This window comes from Choloepus didactylus, chromosome X (assembly GCF_015220235.1).
Source record: "Choloepus didactylus isolate mChoDid1 chromosome X, mChoDid1.pri, whole genome shotgun sequence".
NCBI classification, from domain to species: domain Eukaryota; kingdom Metazoa; phylum Chordata; class Mammalia; order Pilosa; family Megalonychidae; genus Choloepus; species Choloepus didactylus.
The window spans coordinates 172,860,188-172,877,305 of record NC_051334.1 but is presented as its reverse complement, the minus strand read 5'-3'; the positions used below and the strand labels follow the sequence as shown (position 1 = coordinate 172,877,305).

At 40.7% G+C, this 17,118-nt stretch overlaps 1 protein-coding gene across 1 annotated transcript; it reads right to left on the bottom strand.

The window, feature by feature from the left end:
• Positions 1 to 1,102: 1,102 nt before the first annotated feature.
• CD40LG (CD40 ligand) lies at positions 1,103 to 13,023 on the bottom strand. Its single transcript, XM_037822455.1, has 5 exons — positions 12,798 to 13,023; positions 10,921 to 11,052; positions 6,943 to 7,000; positions 4,959 to 5,021; positions 1,103 to 2,319 (listed from the first exon to the last, which is right to left on the bottom strand). The coding sequence occupies exons 1-5, from the start codon at positions 12,951 to 12,953 to the stop codon at positions 1,943 to 1,945; spliced, it is 786 nt and encodes a 261-aa protein (XP_037678383.1). The 5' UTR covers positions 12,954 to 13,023; the 3' UTR covers positions 1,103 to 1,942.
• Between the last annotated feature and the right edge of the window lie 4,095 nt (positions 13,024 to 17,118).

Below are 17,118 nucleotides of genomic sequence, written 5' to 3'. Positions count from 1 at the left end.
TAAGATAATGCCTCTTGCCCACCTCAACCCCCAATGCCCCACCCAGGCAAGTTGGGCAAGAATGGCTGTGCTATAAACTGGCACTTGGTTACTGTGAGGGAAGGAGAGTCACAGGCTGGGTGCTGTTTCCCTCACTCCCGGATGAGCCAAGCTCTCCCCTAGCTAGGACTGTGAAAACCACACGTACAATGCCTCTTCAGCTGCCCCGCCCACTGCCCCACTTCTTTCAAGCCTCCCATGCGGACGTTAACCTGCAGAAGGATCTTTGCTCCCAGAGGACATGATCGAACTGTGGAAATATCCCTAGTGAGTCCCTGAACCAACGAATGTCACCTCTGCTCATACCAAAGTTCTCTCACTGGAGAAAGTACTCAGCCAAAAAAGTTTGCTTAGCATGATTTCAGCCTTGAGTTGGATATTCATGCTCTAAGGCCTTTAGTGTCATGCATCGAAGAACAGATTGGGCTGTCTACAGGACTGAAGGGCAGGGACAGTTGCCAAGAGCTGACCCCACCCCTCATTACTCCCCTTTCTTATTTCTACAGTAATAGTTTTTTGGATGAACCTGTGGTATTTGTCTTAAGCAAAGTACTCTACCAATAAAGATGAAGAAGCCATTCTGAGCTCCCTAGATGAAAAATATCCCTCTAAGGGAGGTGACAGGGAATCTCTCTGTTGGTTTCAGCAGAAGACTGTAGGGCTAATACTTCCCCTCAGGCTTTCTCAGCTCCATTCCTCTGCCTAAAGTGGAACCACCTAGACAGCTCTTACTGCTTCTCATGTAAGGCCCTCTCTCCAGCTTTGCTTAGCTGTGATTAATCAAGAAAAAACAGTCTCTTTTCAATCCCCTGCCACCTTTCCAGAGTAAACTAGAAATAAAGACACAGATTTATTTTCATCGAATGTTTCCACATCATCCATGAAAGGCTATCACAGACTTCCAGAGAGTGTGCTTTTACCAAGGTATTTTGTGGTGTAAGAAACTTGAGAGAAAAGTTTATGAAACTATCACAAAGGTATGGAATATTTCCTCCAAATGCTCCCCCCCCCCCCGCCCCCCCACCAAACCTGGCCTATGGTTTTAGGTACTAAATAACAACAATAATGTTATGGGATCTTTATTATTCAAAAATAAATAACAAGATAATCACAAGTTCACTCTGGAAACAATGGAGACTGCAGATAGATACAATAGATTTCCTATAAATACAGTCATTTCATGATGAGGAGTGCGCAGGGCTCGGTGCTGCTTTCCCTGCCCCACACTTCTACTCCTATCTACAGTGGTGGAGATCGAGACAGGATTGAAATAAGATAACTGATTAGCAACTTCCTGACTCTGTGATGTGTGTGTGTGTGTGAGTGAGAGAGAGAAAGATAAAAGGAGAGACTGAGTGTCAGGGTGCATGTCAGGGTACATGATGGGGGCAGGATTTTTCCATTCTCCACTGCCTTGGACTTTCTAGATCCTGGCCCCCTCCATCAGGGCCTCAGTGACCCAGAGTCAACCATAACTGAATGTGAGCTGAGGATTCTCCCATTTCCCTTTCTCATCTCCACCGGTAAATCAAATACATTATCCACTGAAAGACACCGCACACAAAGAAACAAAACTAAACATGGCTAATTATCTGATGTTTACTCAGAATTCAATCTGTCCATAATGATTTGGTCTTTTCATATGATTCTCTGGATGTCTGCATCAGTGGGGTTTCTGCTTCAGAATGTGAGCTCTTATGGAGCAAGGTCTGTTTTAGTTCTACCCACCCTATAATTCACTCATCACAGCCCTATATGCCTTGGGGTGTATAATAAATAGTTCTCCATGAGGAGGATCCTAGGGTTATAAATAGGCGGTTCAACAGAGGGTGGTCTTAACTGCTTTGCTGTATTATGAAGACTGCCAGCATCAGCTCAGCCACAGCCAGAGAGGTTACACTGTTCAGAGTTTGAGTAAGCCGAAAGATGTGAAGCCGATTCCGTGGTTCACTTGGCTTGGTTCAGTCACGTTGACAAATACTGAAACACCGGATTGCAATTCAAATACTCCTCCCAAGTGAATGGATTGTTGCCCACAAGGTTTGGAGGAACTGTGGGTATTTGCTGCTCTGAGTAAGATTCTCTCAGATCCACTCGTGGACCTCAGGCAGAGGCTGACTATAAATGGGGTTTGACCCGAAGCTTCCCGATTGGAGCAGAAGGTGACTTGGGTATAGACATAATAGAGTCCTTCTCTTTGGATGGTTAGCTGCTTCCCATTTTTGAGGGTTACCAGGTTATTGCTCATGGTGTAATATCCTTTTTTGGCCCATTGTAGAACTGTAAAGGAGAAATTGCTTGGTGAGGTAAAGCATAGTATAGTTCACATTTTAATCGAAAATATGTTTAATGTTGGATATTGACCCCATATACAGAAGGCAGATTTGGGCATCATGGATTCTTAAGGATACTCCAGCCTTCAGAGTCTATGGAGGAGGGTTGTCTGACAAATTGGCATGGGCTTTAGAATCAGATGGAGCTGGGCTCCAATCCAGGCTCGAGTCAAGCTTGGGCAAGTCACTTAATCTCCCTGTGCCTTTGGTTTCTTGTCTGCAACCTGAGGCTAATAGCAAGGCCTATTTCAGAGACTTGTCATGAAGATTAAATAAACTAACATAGAGCAGTGTTTCCTTCTCCCTTTAGAGTTCTTCAATCCAATTTGCCCTTGAGCTTAAGAAAGTGCGAATGATTTCAAAATTCCATGCCTTGCTAATATTAAACATCAACACCTTGCTTACCTTGAATTTTACAAAGTCAAAGAGTTGCCAGTTACTTAGCTTATCCTCAGCACAGAGACAGGGAAAGACCCCAATTTATTTCTACCTGATCATGCTGTTACAAACACAATCTGCCTCCTACAGCAAGGACTAAAATTAGGCAAGGAAGTGTGAAAATAAACCTGTCATTTCACCGTGTGTTTTGATCTCCCATTATAGTGGGTGCCAGCAACTTGAAAGTACACGTATTCTTGTGGCTAAGCCGGAGTACCCACCAACAGTGTGCCATTTTCTCAGCTGAGATGTTGAGTGGGTTCAAAGTGGTGTGTGTACCCGATTTCAAATCTCAGCTCTCACAGAGGGCTAGGGGTAAGCAGTGGGGGAGGTTAGGGGGAAGCGAAAGTGTACTGATGTGTTTGCTTCCTTGAGCATTTTTTATTCCCATTTGGTGGTCTTAGATCTATCAGGATACAAGATCTTACTTGCTGAGACACATCCATAGGGAAGCATCCCAAAATGTCTGACATTTCTGGGCCTTGCAGACCACTCCCAGAAATGATGCTTCATTATGATGATTTTGTCTTATAAATCAACCCCAAGCTTTTCACTTTTGGACCCTTTGATTGGGAAAAAAAGGGCAGGCTCCCTATCTTTCACTCCACCAAGTTGGTTTTCATAAGTCCTGTGGGAGGCAGGTCCAGTTTGTAGCAACCTGATCAGGTAGGAATGAGAGGTTTGGGATAGGTGATGGGGGGAGATGCTATTGCCTTCCCACCTGATATTCTACAAAACTACTGTGATGTCAAATATAAAATATTCTAAGACCAATATCAGTCATGGGCCTTTTGGGAGAATCTGAGCATCATGAAATATATCCAAAGGCAAGAAAACAAGGTTCAGATACAGGCGGACAAAGACTAGTGGGAAGTTATTCTTCCAGGAGGTTGCTCTGTTGCTGTCTTCCAGACTGAACGAGAAGGTGTCAAGTAGATAGCGACCCTGGATATGCCGATAGAGTTGTGATGTTCTCCCACTTGGCCAAGTTGTTAAATATGGTGGGAGAACTGTGTTGATGAGAGGTCTTATGCCACTCTTTTGACATACAAACCACAGTGAGTGAGTTAAAAATACTCATATAGCACTTGACAGCATGACTTTTATATTAGCTGAACTGATGTCAGAGATTTGGTGCTCTGAGCAACCTTGTGAAGTCAGTGAGGCAGGAAATTGCTGTGTAGATAGAGGTATTTGCCCAAAGTGGCCCAGCAAGTGGTGACCACGGTTCTTGAATCTCAGTCTACAAAAACTCCCTGTCCAGTGCTCTTGCTCCCACACCATGATAACCATGCATCATGCATGTATGCATGTGTTATACCCACTGAAAAGCCCAAGCTACCTCACACCTCAGAAATAAGGCTGTGTCTTGCATTCTCCCTCTCTCTCTCTCTCCTTAGAACTCCATTCCAGAGTACTCGGCTGAAACTTTCAAAGACTGCCCTGATGCTCTTGGATTGCCTTTATGTAGATTAGAGATTTTATACTAGCATGCACATTTTCATCATTTATCAGATGCAACACATTCTCCAGTACCAAGTAGCATAAGGAAAAAGATCTAAGAACTAGAATGATGGAAAAATGTATACAGAAATAAAACTGTTCAGAGTTGGAAAGATCACAATATGTCATCTGATGTTACTTCATTGGAAAATGCAAAGTCCTGGCACTTATTGATCTTTGCAGAATGACTTTACCCTTAATTTCTCCGAGGTTGGCCCCAGTGAGGCTGGGGTTAATCATACAAAGATTGACAGATGGCAGGAAATATCCCCTGAGGCCCATTTACACCCGGGTGAAGAGGGGTTAGCAGGAGAGATGCTCCCAGTCAGGAGGTCACTACCTGCCATCTCTTCCATGTTGTCAGAATAATGGTCCTTCCACCCAGTAATTCGTCATTTAGAATCAGCCATTGAGCAACAACATAATCAGAACATCAAGATTGCTTCCTGCCTCCTTTTGTTTCTCTATGTCCCATCTGTGCATTTGAGCTCACTTTGCAGACAAAGGAAAGTGTATGAGAGGCGTATGGGTGGGTTTAAAAATTGGACTCCAGAGGAAGAGAGGAAGCTACTCATTGGACTGCATTGCTTCAGCATCCCACCTTCCCACTTGGGTGACAGATGCTCAGAATGCCGTGGGACTTACCAGATCCTGTTTTACTACTGGCATCACTTATGACATGTGCTGCAATTTGAGGATCCTGAGCACCTAGAATGGAATCAAAAGCCAACTGTTAGGCCAAAATAGTACAAACTGCCCCCAAAATTATTTGGCCCAGTTTTATGACTAAAACTGTAATAGAAGCTGTGCTTAAACAGGCTACATGAAAGGGAGAATAAATTGGTCTTGAATCCCTCCCACTGAAGGAAAAGTTGATTTCTAAAACCTTAACAATTGAATTGCCATTTCCAGTGATCCCATTTTCCTAATAGTTGTTCAGTACCTGAGTTCACAGGCTAAAAATACTGGTCTACATTAACCATATCATGAATCTTACTTTTAGGAGCAACTAACTCCTGTAATTTGGGAATCTTAGTGAGCCCCAAAATTGTAGCTATACACCTAGCTAAAAGAGGCTTATGGTATTTTATGTGATCAAGCAACTGATCAAACTACTGTATCTATCTCTGTTTCTCTTGTAAAAGGCTTACTCCTTAATTATATGTCTCAACCTCCTAAGGTTAGAGACTGCTTGGAAGTTTCTTTTTCCAGTTATAAGTCTGGTGCTGGGCACCTTGTAGGTGCTTGGCTAAATAAATGCTAAGTCAAATTGCAAGAACTAAATTACCAGTTTTGTTATGTTTATCATTTTACTGAAGACTGCTAGGCAACATTCACATGAACTGTTCCCTCAAATTTCACTGTAATTAACAAACAACATGGTACCACTCAACATATCTTGCAGTCATTCTGAATCTAAAACACCCATGGACATCAGATGACCCTTTAGCATCCAGGCTAATAGTTAAGGCAAGCTCTGCATACTCTCTTTGCCTCAGAAAACAGTTCATGTATCTTTGTATGTAAGTATGTATCTCTGTATGGGTGTGTGTGTGTTAAATTTACACAAACCATAGCATCGTGTTCACCGATGCTGTGAGATAATATTCTCTCTACCAATACTCTCTCCAACACCATTCCACTTCTCCAAACTCTGTGGCTAAGATTGCTTCAGGCATTATAGTGTTTGGTTTGGGGCACTAATTCTCTAAGAAGAACAAGGAAAATTTAGTGGGCTCAGAAAAGGAGATAACTAGGAGAGGAAAGGGTCTTGAAAGTGTCAATGGAGGAACAGTGGGGATGCTTAGCCTGGAGAAGAGAAGTTTCAGGAGGCCATGAATGCTGTCTTCAATACCTGGATAGCTGCTGTATAGGAGAGGAATTATACTTTGGTATGGTACCAAAGAGCAGAACTAGGTCCAGTGAATGGAGATCACAGGAAGGAAAATTTTGACTCAAGAGGAGGAAAGATTTCTCTCAAGTAGTATGGTAATCTTACTATAATTATTAGAACTGCCCAAAGACAGAACAGCTTGCCTCATAGAAGGTGCCTTTTCCCCCAGACATGCTCAATCAGAGGCCGGATGGTCATTGTTGTCAAGGAGATTCATGCTCTAAGGATGGTTGCTGCATTTGAGAACTGTCAAGGTCCCTTCCCACCGAGATGCTCAGAATTCTCAGATTTAATAATGGGGTCAAGAATAGAATGTTGTTGCAGTGAGTCACACTTTGATCTCAGAGGCTACATTTGGTCACTGTTCCCCCATGAAAAGCTGTTATTATTGAGCAATGAATGCCACTGTTGCCAAATGAAGACATTCCTGTCATCTCATTCTTCTTAGGTGGTACCAGCCTGTATGGTTGCTTTGATTAAGGTATTGAAAATAACAGGAGCTTTGCAGATTTGGCATTGTCAGTATGAAAGGAGCAAAGCCTTCCCAGTAAAAATGTCTACACAAAGCCATTCCAAATCACAGGGACTAGAGAAGATGTCAATTTGGCAATTGAGTTCCTGTTTTATTTCCAGGGCTAAAATTTCCTTTATTCAACACTGGGCTGTTCACTATAATTGGCCTAAGCTTCCTTTCAGTTTTTGAGCATTCATAGAAATTGGTAAAGAGCAACCTACCTCTTTGCATTTCAAAGTGCTGTTCTTTCTTCTTTACCTCTTCGTTTGCCATCGTATCCTAAAATAAGAATTGTTGCAAAAGGTCATTTTGGCAGGGGTTCTGTTATGGAGTTTTAGAAGTATCACTCATCTGGCATCTGTCATTACTTTGCTGCCTGTTTCTGATGAGGATTTTCATACAGACTCAGATGTTGTCATTGATGTTATTGGTATCATACTAATTGGGAGCCTATTGCTCTGACAAATGAGCCGATGGACCAGAAAGCCTAGGGTCGAGTCTGGAAGCAGAATCAGACCTTATTATCTCCATTCCAGTGCTCTCTCCAGACCAGATGCTATGACACTGACCCCTCTTATGACCCCGACCTCCCTGGCTTTGACAGATATTAACAAACAATATTGCATGGGGGAATGATTCTATCTGGGGAAATGGTATATGGAATATTATTAAACATAAAACATGGTATGTATCTACTAGAGTACAGTTGGTCTGAAATCTTGGAGGAAAAGGTAAAATGGTAAGTTTGACCCAGACTATGAAAAGACCCTCAGACATTTTAAATTTTGTTTTCACTTGGTTTGAAGAGAGTCTCTTGTTTCTGGTTACCCTGGGTGGCCTGTATTTATATGGAATAAGAAGCATTTAGGAAAAACAGGTAATGCTGCTGATGTTCAAAGGCAAATGCAGGTTTCTTCTCACTTAACAAACTGAAGAAGGGCTAGAGGCACTTAAAGAAGCAAACAGGGCAGCCAGCAACACAGGTTGGAAAGTAATAAAGTCTGTTACTGCCATTTTAAAGACACTGAACAAAAGGCCTGGATGGCTTAACTGGCTGGTATGAGGTCAACCAGGGAGTCTAAGGCTGAAGCCAAGAACAGAAATTGTGAGATCACATTCATAAATCGGGCTCAACTTACTCCATAACTCTATAGTCTGAGAAGAAAGGGGGAAGACAGACTATCAGACATCTTCTGATAGTCAATGTCCTTGGTACTCCTCCTCATTACTGGTATCAACTGTCTACAGGGCCTTTCCTTTTCATTTCTCCCCGAGAAGGAATTTGCACGGCTACTGTTGAGTGTCATGTAGGCTCAGCTCAGTTGCCAGATCTGAGGGCGTAAGTCACAGAACACAAGGGGGAACCTATGCATCGAAACGCTCACATGGGCCACAGAGCTTCAACTTTCCATTTGAGCAGAAGTGTGGCACTGTGAAAATGCAGTGACAGGAAAATGTTTGCGAGATAAAGTAAACAAATGACTATTTAGTGTATTTTAAAAAATAGAGTGTGATGATTGAGGTTGAGATACTTTTAGGCAAGTGGTTGCAATGGTGTCAGGAGCTGGCCAAGATGAAAATGTGAAGTCAGCGAAGTTTGTCTTTTATGTCCCTGCATTGCCTTTCTGTGAACTTTCCCCAGCCATGCTGCCCAGAACCCTTCTCTTATTTTCTTGCTTCACTCCCCATGTCAAACTAAAATTTTTTAAAGTTGAATCTCAGAAAATTTGGAGTCAGTTGTTCCTCTCTTTGTAGGAATTCTATGTGGCAGGTATGGATAAGTTTACGTTTAACCCAAAAAGGAAATTCTTTGACCCTATCAAAGGCATCTCAGGCATTGGTGGGCAGATAATTATGAAATTGATTGTTATAGAAGGGGGTGGGGTGGCAAGCAACTTTTGGCGTGAAATTGCACTATCTAAAATGCTGCCCCCACTTACCCTAACATTAGCCCTTATTCCCATCTTCCCCACCAAACTGACAGTTTGGTGCTACCTGCCCCAGGAGATAATGAGTTTCTTGTCTAGATAATGATGATTTCTAAGACCCCTTAAAGCCCTATGATTTGAAGTCCCAAATTTCAAACTCTGGGTTGCTTTGGACCAATTAGACTGTGACCCAGAAAGAAAACCTGCTAATATTACTTAAGAAAATAAAAATCCAATTTGGGGTTATTCTGTAATTGTCCTACTGGGTTAAAAAGTAAAATCCAAAATATTATTTTAAAATGAGAAATTTGGTGGAAATTGGGTATTGGAAAGGGGGTCAGTCATTGTAGGAGGACTGGATAGCTGGAGGACTTCTTTTGTAATCATTATGCCTATCATGGATACAGATGGTGTTGACCAAGTTTCCACACCTGCTGCAGTAGAAGCAAGGGGCCTCCTATGTGGCTTACAAGAAGGAGATCACCAGGGCCCCAGTTGACATGGCTGAGAAGATCTGCCCTTTTAGAATATTAAACTTTGGAGTTGTCACTTTTTTTCATACAAGCCTAAGCAAACCAGCTGTTTTCCTTACTCCCATCCTGAGTAGCTGATAATGGAAGCTTTACATATCCAACATGAAATAAAAACATGAGGAATTCACAGTTCAATGGTAAAACTGTTCGTGACAAAGAGAGACAGGGAGAAAAACTAACAACCGCTCTCACTGCCGTTGGAGAGAACTGAAGGCTGATCACATAATTACAGAATGTCAGAGCTAATAGATAATCTCAGCCCTCTCATTTTACAGATGAGATAACTGAAGCCCAGAGAGTGGAAGTCATTTGTCCAAGGTCACACAGTCAAGCACATTCAATGTGCTTTTTGGATTATTACCTGTTCTTTCAAAAATGGCTTTATTCACATTTAAATTTACAAGACCTCCCAATACCCTGTAATACGAGCCAGAATCTTCCATGAACCAGAAAAACTCAAATCATTTCCCAACGTCGGCCAGCCAAACCTTGCAAATAAAGGGTTAGGAGTCTTCACCTAAAACTTAGATGAGTATATAGAACTTGAGAGCCATCAGTGGATTTGAGCTGCATGCTAATCCCTGTTGATAGTTCAGGAATAAGCTCAAAGAGTCTTCACTACTGGTTTAAATTTCACCTTGGTGACAATACAGGAGGAGTATAAACTCAGGAATAATCTCTTAAGCCCTTCATTCCTGAGTTAAACTGCATATCATCTACATGTGAGAAATAGCTCTTGTTGGTTTATCCAGATACTTGCCCACCTGGTAAAGAACTTCCCTCCCCATGAGCTGCTGCCTCCTAAACATGACCCCAAAGTGAGCAGAGGGCCAAGGGTATTTGACTTAGTGATCCAAGAGTGAAAGGGCTAAAAGAATTCTTGAAGCTTTGCCTGAGGCAAAAGACCTCCTAGACTTCATGTCTGTGATGACGGAATTAATGTTGAAGGCATATCCTCAGTAAAGGTCCTAAAAAATTCTTGGTTTAGGCACCCATTATAGCCCACAGCCACTGAGTGACTTCAGGCTGGGTACAAGCCCATTGGGCTAGAAGACTTTGAATCTTCTCTGCCTCCAGTCATGATTGACTCTAGAGTGAACTGGCTTTGTGAACAAGTGGCATTGCATGGGGTCTGATTTGGGCGACACTGAGACCGTCCATCACCAATTCCCTGCACCCTACCCCACAATAAAAAGATCTAACTTTCATGACACCTGAAATTCCATCATTGGAGAAGCATTCCTTCATATTAAAGCATATCAGCCATCAAGAGTCCCTACTACTCCCAGTAAAGGCAGCACCTTAACTTGTGACCTGTTAATACTACAGCTGCCAAGGGTTATTGCTTCCTTAGGAAATAGGGGACCGACCATGGGTCCACAGTAGTAAGGCATCAAGGTTTGGATGGGAAGATAAGAAAATACAAAAAACAAACTTGGAGAACTTCGTCATTTTGCCCAGAGGCAGTAGCATGTGTGAGCACCTGGATTTGTGTGAATGCACCCATGAGAGTCTGCATTTTCCTTAGAGAGCTTTTTGTCCTTATCAGGTAGGAATGTGCACACTTCCAACTTTCCTTTCCCTTTAAACACAGGATTTTGGCTTCATTTTTGCTGTTTTTGATACACACACATACACATGATATTTAAACTTTTAAATGGTCGCATTTCAGTTTCCAAACCTAGCAAATGTAGTAAAAGATTTCAACTGCACTTTTACCAACAACTGAGCTGCTTACCTTGATTAAGGCTTCAAACTGGCTTCTAATTTCCTCACAGTTCAGTAAGGATAAGGACCCCTCTCCTTTGTTGCATTTCTGTATCATTTTCATGAACACAAAATCTTCATGAAGATTCCTTTCGTCTTCTATCTATTTGTGAAATAACAGGGAAATGAGAAATGCAGTTCTGAAGGAGAATGCAGCTATGGCTGTCTACCCACATTTGCTTCCACGACATAACAAGAGGAGGACTTTGGGGGCATAAATGGGGAATAACAAGTTATTGCATTGGATCATTGCTGCTTGGTATTTGCAGTTAAAAATCTCTACAAAAGGGAGAAATTAAAATGTCATATCTGAAACTTTAAATAGAAATCAAAACTATTTTAATAAAAATCATTATAATGGGTACAACTTTTCAATGTACTATAGTAGCAATATTCTGTAATTATTGTATTTCCCATTGCTCCAGTAATGATTGGTCATTATAAATAGCCTATAAAATAGTTTTCTGCTGAGCTAATCTGTCCACTTCATTTTAGTGTTTGTGATGAGGCGCTTTATAAAAAGAAGTTAATTTGCAATCTGTGTCAATTAACTGAGTTCTAATTATTTCTCTTTGAAACTTTAGTATTTTTAGAAAACTTTTGCATTTTTAAGGAAATAATCTTTTATCCCAAAAGTTAGCAAAATATTTTATTTCCCAATGTCTTAAAAATAATTAAATGTATGAAATTCACTTGTATAATCACCAAATTCTGTACTGTTTTTCCTGTTTTAAATTTAGACTTTTAGATTCAAGATAAGATCCAGTTAGCTGGGCGGCTCTTACTTTCATTAAATGAAAATCTAAATGCTAGGTAAATTTGAGTCTACTCGGGTCAATATTTCTCCTTTAGAGGCTAAAGGCATTTGATTGGCAGAGACCACTGGGCCCAAACAAACCCCATTTTTCTCGGCAGTAAAACCTAGAATCCGAGGAACCCAATGAATTGCCTCACTTCTCACTCCCTCACTTTGTCTTGGTAGAAAAAAACCCTCATAGCCTTGATCTAGGTCTGCATCCCAATACAGGACACCAAAACATCCTTGAGAAAATGCAGTCATCCAGATGCTATGCATCCATGGTTCCCACATGCAGACTTTTAGGAACAGCCAGACAATTGATCAAATTTCTGCTTTCCTTCATGATTAATAGTTTATCAACCCAACCAACAATGTCCCTCTGTGGAAATGGTTAAACACATGGAAATGGGATAAATCCTAACAGTTACCCTTTCCTAAGAATGCCAAACTGCCTACTAAGTTATTCTACTCTTTTGTTCCCATAAGTCCAATCATTTAAGAATGTAAAACACCTCAGCGAGAAACTGAAAAGCTTGCAACTCAAATCAGCATTTGAAAATTTATACAGAGAACGCCACTTTTAGTAAAAGACTGCAAATTCTAGGACCTATCTGTGTCTACACTAATCTGAAGCACTATGAAATTTCAGATAAAATTGATGCTTTCTTTTCCTAATTGGAAATTTACTATGTACCAGGCACTATTCTAAGCTCTTTACATAACTAAATTCATTTACACAATGGGGTGGTTACTACTATTATCCCCATTTCTGAGATGTGGAAACTGAGGCATAGATATGTTAAGAGCTGTTAGGGAGCAGAGACAAGATTTCAACCCAGGCAATCTGATGCCGGAGCCCAAGTTCTTAACCAGAAACAAGAACATGGCAATTAATTGACTAGAAAACCAACATTATGCCTCTGAACTTCATCTATTTAGATTTCTACCACTGTCCATCATTTGGGTTGAACTAAAACCAACCCACCAACAAATCAGTAATCAGTTAAGAACCCCAAATTTCATTAATAAAGGCTTATGGTTCATCTTACCTTGTCTAACCTTCTGTGAAGATACACAGCAAAAAGTGCTGACCCAATCATCTGGGTGATAAGAAAAACAGAAAGTAAATACATAAAAATTTTCATACTGATGGAAGGTCCAGTGCTAACAGATTGGGGAGAAGGTTGGCTATAAGTTTCGATCATGCTTCGTTAGAGTTGAAATGGTATCTTCTGACTGAGAAGGTGGCAGAGGCAGCATGAGAAGACTGTCAAAGTGGCCACCTTACCCAGGATTAGTTAAGAGCACACAATCATCGCAGCCCACACTTCCTGGAAAATGTGCTTCGTAGTCTTCTCTCCCAGCAAAAAAAGTTACGTAAAGACTTTTTTTTTCTTTTTAATTATGCCCATATCATTCACTTCCAGGCTTTCCCTTTTGTTAGTAAAGAAGAAACAAGTTTCTTCTTCCATACATTCATTCTTGCCTTGAAATGTCATAGACTTCTCAACAGACAATGGCAGTATTTTCCTATCTCTGTCAGACTTTTTTTGGTTCACCAGTTTCAAGGAAAGTGACAAATTAATCCACAATAATAAACTTATTTCAATTTCAATCTTACTAATAAAAAGCAGGAACTTGGTACATGGGGAAATAAACAAATGTCAACAAAAGTTTGGATTGATTTTGTGACTGTTGTACCATTAGCTAATTGCTTCTCTCAGGTGAGAATTTCAAGACTTTATTTCTCTAATATTTAAACCCAATCAAATCCTGACATCTTTTCCAGTCAAATCTATATGTCATAAAGCAGAAAAAAAAAGGAAAAAGGACTGACAATTATTAAATAAAATTTAGGCTGGAAAGATAATTCAAGTTATTCAAGAAAAATAAATTTCCTCCAAGGCAAAGAGAAATAGTGTCTTGAGGGAAATCAGATCAAAACTCTTGAAATGAGGGTAAAGTGGGAGTATCAGCCTGAATTAGCCAAATTGTCTGTCTACACTCTTCTAAGTCATCAGATAATTGCTAATGCTGATATAATGGTTCAGAATAGGAAAAACAGACTGTAGTTAAGAGACCTGGATTCTATTCCTCACTGTACCAATAAATTGTTTTGGACCTTGAGAAAATCACTTCACCTCTCTAGGCCTTGGTTTTCTCACACCCAATGGAGACAGGTGCACCTGCCTAGCCTATTCCATGGGTTGCTGTGAGGACCAAATAAAGACATGTATAAAAGAGCTTTGAAAAGTATTAAGCAATAGACAGTAACAAATCTCATCCTGAAAGTTTTGGAATTTGTTTAGCCTAAGACATGACTTTTCCAAATAATTGCCAACTCCATACTTTCTAGTAAGAAATGAATAATAACAACATCAAACACACCCAACGTCTTGGCAATGTATTGAATCATCGAGGTGTGTAGGATTACACATTTCTGAATATGTTTTTGCATCGCCTTCTCAGATTGCCTTCAAAATAAAAGCAGCTATGGAAATCCCTACCCCACATCCCAACCTGGTTTAGAAACCATGATAAGATTGTTTTGGTGATTCCTATAAAATTGTTTTGAGAGACAATAGGAAACGTAGCACACTGCTCGATACGCATGCTGTCTGTATGCTTTCTTCTCCTCCCACGCCCCAGCATCCTGTCCTGGGCCCGGATCAGTGTAACTTTTCACTGCATCTGCCAAATAGGTGGCTTCAGTGCATATGATGAATTTTGAACAGTCGAGTCAGAGGCTTCAGTTCTTAGACAAGTAATCTTTGTTCCATTGAAGGAAAATTATCATTGAAGCCAAAATGATCTCAAGGACTTTTCCAAGACCAGCTTCATACAATCACAGGATGCCAGAGCTGCGAGGGCCCTCTGAAGATCAGCTCAGCCAAGCCCCTAGAGATCAGATGCTGAGTGGACCATGGAGATTCAGAAAATTCAGGATTTTTTCATGTAGCCAACTTCAAGAAAGACTTGTCCAATTTCTCTGCCTTCACTTCCTGATCCCCATTCAATCTGCAGCCTGCTGTGGTCTGACTTATGCCCACAGTAGTTTCCTGAAACTGCTCCCAACATTATTAGTTGAACAATTGTTTTGGTTGAATACTTTTTAGAGACCATTTTTAGTGACCTCTTTATTATTCTGTAGAACAGTCCAGCCTTTTGAAAACTTCCCATCTACTCTCATGGTTTTCACTATCACTGTCATTGTGATAAAACCCAAATCTATGTCTATAGCCATGAAGTTCATACTTCTAAGTGCAACTACTTCTGAATATCCCCACTTAGATATCTTAAGGCCAATTAACACTTGGCATGCCCAGAACTTAACTCATCTCCCAATTCCACTTCCAACCCAGACCTGTTCCCCATCAGAGTTCTCCCTATCTTAGTAAATGGCACTACCGCCCGCCCAAGAATTCATGATTCCTCCCTCTCTCTTACCCCAGGTAGCCAAGTAATCCCCAATGCCAATGGCTTCTTCCACCGCAAAACTTCTTGATTGTCAGCCCTTCTCTCCACTCACCTGCCAACATCCTAGGCCAGGCCTACATCCCCTCTGTGATGGTTAATTTCAGGTGTCAACTTGGCTAGACTATGGTGTCCAGTTGTTTGGTCAAGCAATCTCTGGCCTGATTGTGACTGTGAAGTTATTTCATAGACGGATTTGCATCTGTGGTCAGTTGATTGCCTGTACAACTGATTGCATCTTCAATTAACAAAGGAGATTGCCTTTCATTCAATCAGTTGGAGACCTTAAAGCCAAAATTCAAAATTTCAGAGGCCAGAAACAAGAATTCTTGCCTCTATTTCAGCCAGGCAACATCACCGCCATTGAGTTTCCAAACTGTGGCTTCTCCTAGGGAATTCAACTTTGCCTTAACTGAGTTCCCAACTTGTGGCCTGCCCTACAGAATTTGGGCTTGCCAATCCCCACAGTCATATGAGCCAATTCCTATAATAAATCTCTTAATATTTACATATGTATCCTGTTGTTTCTGTTTCTCTGGAGAACCCTAACACACCTTCTTTTCTGCATCACCAGATTGTACCTTTCTAATTTACTCCTTACTTTCCTTTCTGCCCCATCCCATCAATCCTCCACATTGTCAGTAGAATGTTAATTCTAAATCTTATAACTGACTATGTTATCTAAACTGATTTGGTACTCTAAAACTCCTGGGTGGGTGGTAGTGCCATTTACTAAGATAGGGAGAAGTATATTGACAGAATGAACTAGCATAGTCAACATGGATAGGATTAGCTTCAGAATGGCCTGCTTGTACTTCAATCCTCCAAGCCTCCTCTTTTTCCCATTCTTCTTCTGCCTGCCCTCTAGCATGATGCAACAATTGCCTACCTTTTCAGCTTCCAAACTTTAGCTCCATCTTCTGATTTCCGATTCTGTATCAAATGTCGTTTGTGGCAGGGCCTCACATACCTGTCTATCTCCCAACATGGAATGGCTTGGCCTTTGTATTGGCCCCACTTTAAAATCCCTCAGCTCCCTAATAAGTCCAGAAACGATTCACAAATATAGTTTCAGAGAAACTTATGAATCCATGGATCACATGAAAGTGCCAAAATTAAATATTGGTCATCTTTTTCTAGTTCACAGATAAAATTAAGTTAATGGATTGAGGTGTCTCCATTTTCAGTTTTTCTTGCAGAGTTTTTTAAACCTCTGTTACCCACTACTACTTTTCTCCTAGCTAGTATGTCTTATTCACAGCAAGTAATTATTAAGGAAAATACTCATAACAATGAATTCTATTTCAACAACTTGTTTTTGGTGCTAATACACTTACGGCTGTGATTTTACATTGATTTTCTACAACACAGTCACTTTCTGCTAGTAAAATTGTTTCTAGTACATATGAAGGAGTTAAATATTGGTATTTTTTTTTTTTTTAATCATCATTTTATTGAGATATATTCACATACCACGCAGTCATACAAAACAAATTGTACTTTCGATTGTTTACAGTACCATTACATAGTTGTACATTCATCACCTAAATCAATCCCTGACACCTTCATTAGCACACACACAAAAATAACAAGAATAATAATTAGAGTGAAAAAGAGCAATTGAAGTAAAAAAGAACACTGGGTACCTTTGTCTGTTTGTTTGCTTCCCCTACTTTTCTACACATCCATCCATAAACTAGACAAAGTGGAGTTTGGTCCTTATGGCATTCCCAATCCCACTGTCACCCCTCATAAGCTACATTTTTATACAACTGTCTTCGAGATTCATGGGTTCTGGGTTGTAGTTTAATAGTTTCAGGTATCCACCACCAGCTACCCCAATTCTTTAGAACCTAAAAAAGGTTGTCTAAAGTGTGCGTAAGAGTGCCCACCAGA

What these genes read in the sequence shown, in the direction of transcription:
- CD40LG (XM_037822455.1), bottom strand. Translation starts at nt 12,953, where the DNA reads ATGATCGAAACTTATAGCCAACCTTCTCCCCAATCTGTTAGCACTGGA. An exon ending in GCACTTTGAAATGCAAAGAG is followed by an intron (nt 5,022 to 6,942) that starts GTAGGTTGCTCT and finishes ATTCCATTCTAG; the next exon opens with GTGCTCAGGATCCTCAAATT. An exon ending in CAGTAGTAAAACAGGATCTG is followed by an intron (nt 2,320 to 4,958) that starts GTAAGTCCCACG and finishes TCTCCTTTACAG; the next exon opens with TTCTACAATGGGCCAAAAAA.